This window comes from Gadus chalcogrammus, chromosome 1 (genome assembly GCF_026213295.1).
Source record: "Gadus chalcogrammus isolate NIFS_2021 chromosome 1, NIFS_Gcha_1.0, whole genome shotgun sequence".
In the NCBI taxonomy this organism is placed as follows: domain Eukaryota; kingdom Metazoa; phylum Chordata; class Actinopteri; order Gadiformes; family Gadidae; genus Gadus; species Gadus chalcogrammus.
Genome location: NC_079412.1, coordinates 22,255,963 through 22,265,665, shown reverse-complemented (window position 1 = coordinate 22,265,665; position 9,703 = coordinate 22,255,963). Strand labels below are relative to the sequence as shown.

General features: G+C 45.6%; 1 protein-coding gene across 1 annotated transcript; it reads left to right on the top strand.

Moving 5' to 3' along the window:
- The first annotated feature begins 1,123 nt into the window (after nucleotides 1-1,123).
- Nucleotides 1,124-6,922, top strand: LOC130387206 (putative beta-lactamase-like 1). Its single transcript, XM_056596219.1, has 6 exons — nucleotides 1,124-1,284; nucleotides 2,169-2,256; nucleotides 2,426-2,583; nucleotides 2,912-3,123; nucleotides 4,908-5,013; nucleotides 5,755-6,922. The coding sequence occupies exons 1-6, from the start codon at nucleotides 1,130-1,132 to the stop codon at nucleotides 6,734-6,736; spliced, it is 1,701 nt and encodes a 566-aa protein (XP_056452194.1). The 5' UTR covers nucleotides 1,124-1,129; the 3' UTR covers nucleotides 6,737-6,922.
- The last annotated feature ends 2,781 nt before the right edge of the window (nucleotides 6,923-9,703 follow it).

Sequence of the window (9,703 nt, the reverse complement as noted above, 5' to 3'; positions counted from 1 at the left end):
GGTTTAATTCCCTCTTGAGCAACCCGTGCTATGAATGTTTCTGAGGCTTGTAAGAACAGACTGCAAACACGTTGTAAAATCGACTTTGATATGTTTGATGTCGCGACACCAAAGGGTTGGATTCCTTGCTAGCGGGTGGCTGGTATATTCTCGACCACCACTGTCCTACTTGAGGAAACCATGTTGATTTGCTCATGATGGTTCTTCCTCAAGAGCAGCATTACCACCATGCTGAAGCCCGGACCTGATGCCGACCGGGTGTTTCCATTATAATCAAAGGAATCCACGGATAGACGAGCATTAAGACCAGCATTAAGACGGACATTAAGGTAAATCCCCCCAGCAGATGTGAGCACTTTGCTAGTCTCCATTCAACAGCTCTCTCTCCATCTCTCTCTCTCTCGCTCTCTCTCGCTCTCTCTCCGTGGATTATGACGTCATGGTGCTGTTGCAGAGTGGGATGATGATGATGATGATGATGATCTGGAGCACGTCCAGGGATCACCGCCCCGGGGATTAAGTGCAGCTAGGTAGTGGTGTTTGGCAAGCGGTGGACGGGAGCTCTGTGGAAGCCCTGGAGGTGTCTCCTCCTCCTGCTCCTGCTCCTCCTCCTCCTGCTCCTGCTCCTCGTCCATGAACAGACCCAGCACCAAGAGGATTCTTATGGCTGAGGAGGTTTCCCTTCTGGAGATGAACGGCTGAAGATGAAGGGCGTTTGGGGCCGTTGAAGATCCTCTTCCTCACCGTAGGAGTGTGGAGGTGTGGAGGTACGTTTTAAAAACTTTCGCTCCTTGTCAGCATAGAGAACCGGAGTTGTATTTGATTTATGTGAGAACGTTATCTACCGCCTCGAATCAACAGCAGGACAAGATAAGCTGTAAAACGGTGTTGGTCAGTTAAAGCAATCACACGCTGAGGCATATGCTGCTCGGATAAGGTACTTAAGTGGACCGACGGACCACCGGCGTACACTTTATTATTCTCTGTTCATTTGTATTGGTTATTATTATTCTTCAAGTCAGAAAGATACCATTGTGGATGTGGATGAACCCTTTCCTGGCCTGCATTGCGCTCATTCATCAACGCTGCTACGGTCTTTCATGCTGTGCCGAGAGAACTCCATGAGTACATGTGTGTCCGTGTGGGCTTTTGGTCTGCGTTCAGGAACGACGCGATGAAGGTGAAATGGACCAAACTGGGCATGGTGGTCTTCTTCCTGCTGTCTGTCGTCATGACGACCTGCTTCATCTGGCAATACAGGATGCCCAAGTTGGAGATGGGTGTGTAAAAACAAAACAAAATACAACACAAAATAACACAAACTAAAAGACTTTCACTTTAACTGATTATTATCTTGATAATGATGATGATGATCACCATATCTAAACATACTGTTGGGATTGATTCCCACACACTTTCAGGATTTTTTTTTATCATCAACGAGGGTAGACCTTTCCATTCTGACGTCTAATTGCTTGTTTGTGTGGGCGGCGGAGGGATTACACAAAGCCGGGCGTACTGTAGTAGCGGCCGGGGGATTACCGGACCCTTCAGAGGTTTAAACCCTGCTGAGAAAGACCAGAGAGGTGGCGTGTCCCGTCCGACACACCGAGTCGCCGCGGCAACAGCATGTGTTTTCCATTAGAGACGATGTCCGTAGCAGACGCCCCCACCACACACGACCGTTTTACATTTGACGCAATCACGTCCCACAACATTGGTACCTAAAGACAACTGTTGCAAAACAGAATATTTTGTCAGGTACCGTTGATGAGAATGTAAAATGTTAACACATGATGCTTAAAGATATTGTACTCTTTTTTTAATGTGATTTTTTTTTTAATTCCTGCTTTCTCAAATCTGCCATTCAACATAAATAATGCCATGTGGTGAATTTCGCTCTGGGGCTTATTTAATTAAAATATCCATTCTATGCATCATCAATTTAACTCTAACTCAACATTATCATTTCCAATTTTACCTAGGGGGTAGGGCACAGCTGAAATAGAGAATTGGAGACTGACGGAATACAAAGATGGTCTATTGTGTGTGTGTGTGTGTGTGTGTGTGTGTGTGTGTGTGTGTTTGTGTTTGTGTGCGTGCGTGTGTGTACAAACTTCTCCATAAGCAACATCTCCCATGTGTTCAGAAACAGTTTCCACAGACAGCCTGCGGAAGGAGACGATCTGCCCCCGGTTCCCCGAACCCGTGCCCCTGACGCACCCCATCCCCGTGCTTAAACAGGCCCTTGAACAGGTGTGTCTCTGCGCAAAACCTTTGACCTTTGGGAGACCCATTTTGGACACAACATTTTTGTTTTCGGTCTGCATTCACAAATTTCCTGTCAAAGAAAGTCTCAAATTTCCCAAATAAGAGTTACACACACACATCTTATCCGATACTCTTCTCACTCAACTCCAAACAGGTCGATGCCCTCTTCAGGTCAAAGGTCAACCAAATCAGCCTACCTGCGATATCGGCCATTGTGATCTTAAACGACTCGGTTCTCTGGAACGGGAACTTTGGCAAGCGGAACGGGAGCGACCCCAACTCTCCACCCCCCTCTGAATACACCATGTACAGGTACTCTCCAATATTAGGTTCAGACTCGTGCCACATACACCGTGCAGTCTCGGCAGCTGTGGCCCCCCCAGTAGGAAAAGGGTTAAACAAACAGCTACAGTAGTGGTGCTTCAGATGGTTGGATTAGACACCTCTTGTGTGTTATGGTCGATAACGTATACTTTAATATACATTTTAATAATGTACCATGTGGATGATTTGTCAATATCGTCCACCTCCCCTACTACTACTACTACTACTACTACTAGTAAAAGGTCAGATTTACCACTCTCCAGAACTTTGCGCTGCCAGGTTTTAATAAAGCCCAATCTGATCTTCTATCCGTCAGGATCGCCAGCCTCTCCAAGATCTTCCCCACCCTGATGCTCTACAAGCTGTGGGAGGACGGCGGGGTGGACTCCCTGGACGACCCCATCGAGAAGTACGTCGACAACTTCACCATCAAGAACCCGCTGGGGAGAGGCGGCGGTCCAGGACAAGCCTCCCCTCGGGCCCGCCTCCCATCAATCACCCTGCGCAGGATGGCCAGCCAGCTCTCAGGTGAGAAGACCCCCCCCCCCCACAAACACACACACACACACACCCTAACCCTACCCCCCCCCCCTCCCAAATCATTCGATCACGTCTGCATCGCATCCGAGACACTTGACGCGATGACTTTCATTGAGGTTGAGTCGATAAGCATCTATTGGGATGTACACTGTTTTTTTTGCCGTTGTCTGAAGTTTAAATGATGTTTTCGATTCTGATCCAATGAGGCGATAGAAGGAAGACGACGGTGCAGCAATGGGCGGGCTTATCTGGAAGCTAACCTTGCGATGTACCGGGTTTGCTCCAGGTTATGTTGACAGAATGAGTTGCCATTGTTTTTGAAATGTGACTCCCCTCATTTTGGTATCCTAACCCACGAAATTGTGAAACGACTTGAAAAAGCCCAGGAGTCTTCGTTTTAAGGACATGCCTTCCCATCAACGTCATCACAGAGCCTCAACTAACCCCATATGCCCACACAGGAATAGCAGGAGAATCTATACTTGGACAAGAGCTGGTCTCCAAACATAGAGCTAATCCCCCCTGATGGCTCATTGGTCTCTGCAGAACCTGGACGCTGCAGTTTAAAGAGGCAGAAATAGGGGACAAACAAAGCCTGTCTCCTGATGAGACTCCACAGTAGACCACACCCAGTGTTCTGGGACGAGGAGGGAACCCGCTAAGCCAATTAGTGGTCTGAGAGGCTGAGATGCTAACTGGCTCAAATTGCTATATGTTAGCTAACTGGCTCAACCTGCTATATGTTAGCTAACTGGCTCAACCTGCTATATTTGAGCTAACTGGCTCCCCTGGCTGTATGCTGCTAGAAAGGAGGGGGATTACATTCCAGCCTAAACAACAACAACAGTGGGGGATTGTACAATTGTAAAGTTAAATTAAACATGTGTAAATATTTCCAATAGATGAAATTGTACCATGGCTCATTATATATGGATGTATAATGTGAGCAATACAACTGAAACGATGTAACCCTACAACTGAAACCATCAAACTGTGCTAATGTTAAAGCTAAAGATAGTAACTAAATCAGCCCCCAGTCAGTGGGGCCAGTTTGTGAGGTTCTGGGGAAGATCGATCCACTGTTCACAATTTACAGTCCCAGATCGATGGCCCATAGGTCCTTGTATCCTTGCCTGATGTGAGTGCAGCCTTAGACAGTGCTGTCTCGCCAGAGAAGATATCCCCTCACCCCCCTACATTAAAAAAAACTTGCAATGTGCCGTGAGACTAAGGGTCTTCCCCTTAAACTACCAGACTACAGTTAATCTAGACTACCCAGAACAACTCCTGGATTGAACTAGGTTTATCAGAACTCCTTCTCCTTTGGGGTTAACGAATAGGTAATTATAAGTTAGAAATTAAATATTTTACTCATAACGAATAACCTCTCAATCATATATCCCAATAGCACAGTTTAAAACGGTTTTGAAGATGACCAGACGGATATGGCATAACGCGGTGGGTTTGGGGTGGCTGCAGCAGGTTGGATCGCCCTGAGTAGGTTGGCCTACAGGCAGGCTGGTTCACACCACATCAGTCAGCAAACTGTCTGGGCCAGTTATGTTAGCAAACTGGCTAGGCCTGATATGTTGGCAAACTAGCCAAGATGTTAGAAATCTGGCCCAAGCTCATTAAATATCGACTGGTATGTATTTACGCTTTTAAAATGTCATAAAAATTTACTTTCAATGTGTAGGTTCAATTTAGTTAAATTTATTTCACTAAAGGACCTATATTGCTTCTGTATATTTATTATACACTTTTATTTTCAGGATTACCCAGGCGATTACGGGAGACTAATCTCCTCTGGAGTGGAGACACGCAGGCAGCTCTTGAACTGTTAAAGGACGATATCCTGGTGGCAGATCCTGGCACTAAGTAAGTCTCAAGTACTTCTCTGGTAAGAGTAAACACAGGCCTCCATTAACACTTGTGTTAATCACTCAGTGATTGTTACCATAACAATCCCTGAGTGACATGATACCAGTTGATACCGTCTCCTGACGTCAACTGACTTTAGTCCATCACACATTTGGATGGACTCTCCCACTTGTGATGTCACTGAAGGGTAGATGATCAAATGGCCAACACACTTAGCCCTTTGAAATTCTTGATGGAATATATATATATATATATATATATATATTTTAGGGCTGTCATACAATTACACATTTTTATTGTGATTAATCGCATGGTATTGATGAGTTAGCTCACGATTAATCACATTTCTAAATTTATATTTTAAATCCACTCCAATTGAAGTTCAATGAGATTATCAAATGGAATGACACATAATCGTTCATACCAAATGTACTTAATAAGAACATTTAGAACACATGTTTTATTGACTAACTCAGTGTGGGTCGAATATTAAACTTACGCAACACCACTGATTTGGGAATGAGTAATGCATTAATTTGTAATAATCAAGTTAAAATAAGATTATGTTTCATTATCGCGCTAATTTTAAAATAAGAAAATCGTGATTCCCATTTTTTCCAAAATCGAGCAGCCCATATATATATATATATATATATATATAGATAGATATATACAAACACAATCACACACAAGGGTTATCTTGGCATGACTTTTGGCCTTTCTTCCCCCTCTGGTCAGATGTCACTACAGCAACGTGGCATTCTCCCTGCTCGCCAAGGTCCTGGCCCAGAGGGTGGCGGGCGTGGACTTCGAGGAATGGGTGAGCGTCAACATCCTGCAGCGGCTGGGCCTGGACGACACGGGCTTCGACATCACCCCGGACGTCCGGGCCCAGATGGCGGTGGGGGTCTACGCCAGCGGCCAGCCCGCGCCCCTCTACGACCTGGGCTGGTACCGGCCCGCGGGCCAGATGTACTCCACTGCGGCCGACATGGCCAAGCTGAGCATGGTGCTCCTGGGCGGGTACAGCCGGCGCCTGCTCCGGGACGACACCCTGAAGACCATGCTGACGCCCGCCTTCCGCTGCCACGCGGGCTACTTCGCCAACGCCACCGCCACGCCCTGGGAGGTCAACGAGCTGCGGGGCTACGACGTGCTGCGCAAGGACGGCGATCTGGACGGCTATGCCGCCACGCTCTCCCTGGTGCCGCGCCTCAACCTGGGCCTGCTGGTGCTGATGGCCGGCGTGCGGCCGCAGACGGGCCCCGACCTGGTCACAGAGGTCTACCGCCGCCTGCTGCCCGCCATCGAGACCGCCTTCAGGGGCGCCGCGCGCACGCTGGCCGCCCCGCCCAGCTCCGACCCGTACGTGGGCATCTTCACGTACCGGAACATGACGTTTTACGAGATCAAGGCCGACCCGGACGGGGTGCTGGTCATGCAGCAGTTCGGGCCGCAGATGGACCCGTCAGTGCCGGCCAAGTACCGCACCATCCGTCTGGACTACCTGGAGGACCGGGTGTTCCGGGTGGTGTTTGAGCAGGAGTACCCCTGTAAGCTGAAGGTGAACAGCGCGTCCGTTTCTCTGGAGGCCCAGGACAGACAGCTGTTCAACTTCTATCCCTTCGGCAAGAAGGGCGTGTCGCCTGGGTTCGACTCCCCGGGACTGAACACGTACAGAGTGATCAGGATAGCCCACAGGCCCTATTTCCCTTCGTAGAAGAAGCACACCATGGCCACCTTTATATCGTTGTATCACACCTTTGTATGTTACGGGAACTATTAATCTGTGCATTTGCTCATATTTATCAGCATTATTACGTTTGTTAGGCCTAGTACTGCGAAGTGCCTACCATGTACCATTGAAGGAGACAAAAACTGTGTGAAAGAATAAAACATGGGTTGATGGGTTAAAACTGTTGGTTTGAAATATGTTGTGCTGCTCTCTTCCTTTATACTGAACTCATCGCTGAGAAGGCGCCAGTGGCGTAAGCATCTAAGCCTTGAGCAACTTTTATGTACGAGTGTATCAGCGTCGTACAGGAAGAAGATGAGTCTTCCTGTGGTTTTGTTCAGAGCCCATACTAAACTATGGTTCAGTATGGGCATACAGAGGAGTATCTGTATGTCTGTCCCATTACCTTTTATGTATCCAATCTACTTTGTACTTGGCTGAGCGGTTCTGGAGAGTACATTACTGAAGGCCAAGCAAGCAAGAAGCCTGTTGTGTACAGGAACATGTTTGGTGATGCTGAAATCCCGAATGAAGCAACCAAAAACCACCCTATACTTATGCCTGGGTACTTCCTGCATTCCATTAAACACAAATGTAACACAGATATACATGATAGGATTTTTTCCTACAGTGTAAAGGGCTCTTTATGGTTCTACGTTCACGCAACGCAAGGGGGTTAAGGACCCCTTACGTCCTTGTGGACCCTCCTTGCGTCCACCGCAAGGGCCAGACGGGTGCCTCCCAAAAATCGTAACCTTCCGTCGAGGCGACACATCAGCAGTGGCTGTGATTGTTCCGCTTACTAAAACCTGACGCGAAACCGTAAACGTTCACGACTGCGTCGAAGCGTCTGCGTGGTCATTGTGTTGCGGGAATGTGGGACGAGAGCCCTTAACAGTTGATCGATTTTCCCCAGAACCTCACAAACGAGCCCCAATTGCTCGGGTCTGATTTAGTTTCTCGCTTCAGATTTAACATGAGCCTGGTTGGTTAGCTTCAGTTGTAGTGCTACACCGTTTCATTTGTATTGCTCATTATACATTCATATACAGTATAATGAGCCATGTTACAATTTAATTTATTCATCTACTGGAAATATACACATATTTATTTTAACTTTACAATCGTACAATTTCTCACTGTCGTTGTTTTGTCTGGAATCTAATATTCCTCAATTCTAGCAGCATGCAGCGGAGACATATAGCAGGTTGAGCCAGTTAGCTAACAAAGAGCAGGATGAGCCAGTTAGCTAACATATAGCAGGTTGAGCCAGTTAGCTAAGAAAAAGCAGGTTGAGTCAGTTGGCTAACATATAGCAGGTTGATCCATATTGCTAGCATCTCAGACCAGAAATTGGCTTAGCGGATTCCCTCCTCGTCCCAGGAAACCGGGTGTAATCTGTGGTGGAAAAAATGAATTGTCTACTTTTTAGACAATTTCTACAGCACAATTTTTACTTTTTTGGCCATCTAATTTATATACCTAAATAATACCCAATTCATGATTCAATTAATCAATCATTTAATAGCGTATCTATTACATGACATCCATAACGCTACATTTTGGCTCCTCATTTGACACAGAAAGCTACTATATCGACTGAGAAAGCACAACAGACTGGCCCCTCATCCCTGCTTACACAGTAGCAAGAAAAGCGTAATTTAAACATTCTAATCAATCAAAACTCTGAGCTCATGTAAATATGGTTAGCAGGAGTCAAGTAGACTTTCCTACTGTTTACTGCCTCAATCTGTCTTTATCTACTTTATTAATCCCTGAGGAATAAAATGTGTCAAAAAGCTAAAGAATATTAAATAAAATTGCATATTTAGTCTTCATGAAAAATAACGTTATTATTATACTTTCTAAACTGAAACATTTTCAAAGACTTTATGTCAATGACCCTAGCTCAACAGATATCACCTTAACAATTAATTGAATAATTAATTAATTCATGCATTAATTAAATGTATTCATTTTGTAATGCATTTTATTTATATATATATATATATATAAAACGGTGGTGTGGACCTAATTGTTACATCAGTGATGTGAAAGAGAAATGATTGGCAACGCGAGCAAGCCAAACCCTTTATAAATGGCGTGTGGGACTGCTGTGCTCAATACTGACAAACCAAGTGAACCACAACAAGGCAGCTGTTGGCGTCTTACTATTAAATAAAGCAGCACAATGAAGTGGATCATCGCCGTTATCGCCGCCGCCGTCGTCCTACACGTGGCCTCATGCCTTGTGGTCATCACGGTAAACAACTTGGCATTATTTTGACCATCATAGCCTAATTATTCATAGTAGTGTGTAGTACTCTTTTGTGTTGTCTTAGTTTATTACGCAGATTAGTAGGCGATGGTGATCGCAATGTCCACAGCATAGGCTAGCCTACCTGTTGGCGTCCTTAAAGGAGACATTATGGTGTTTTCCCAACAAGTAAACGTAGAATTTGAGTTCGTGAAAACATGTTTTTGAAGCCGTTTGCTGGAAATAGCTTTTAGGAAAAAAAATATCGTCGACCGCTAATCCCCTCTGTTTCAGTCCCTTCAGAATGCGCTGTTTCTGGTGTCTGTAGCGCTAGTTGTGTTTCCATCTAAAAGGTGATGCGAATCTTTAGAAAGTTCGCAAAAAAGTAATTCGAATTAGGTGCGTTTCCATCAAGTGGTTGGAGCGGAATAGGGTGATGACGTTACACGTTGTCGGCAGGGTTGCTATGGCCGGTCGTTATGCGGAAATCGGAAAGACTGTCAGTCCCATAGATATATATATTATTGTTTTCATAATATGTCCCCTTTTAAGCAAAATCAAAAAAAGTTACCTGCTCCTTAATGTCTTCAGCAATCTGGTTTAGTCAAGTCCCTTTTGACATGACTAAATAATAAATAGTAACTGCTAGCGCTGTTAATTGACGTGATAGGTGTTCTGGGCTTGCTGCAGATCTC

Bases quoted from the DNA above. Each gene is read 5' to 3' on its own strand.
- LOC130387206 (XM_056596219.1), top strand. From the start codon at position 1,130: ATGTGTGTCCGTGTGGGCTTTTGGTCTGCGTTCAGGAACGACGCGATG. The intron at 1,285-2,168 runs GTAAAAACAAAA...TTCCACAGACAG, and splicing joins CCCAAGTTGGAGATGGGTGT to CCTGCGGAAGGAGACGATCT. The intron at 2,257-2,425 runs GTGTGTCTCTGC...AACTCCAAACAG, and splicing joins TTAAACAGGCCCTTGAACAG to GTCGATGCCCTCTTCAGGTC.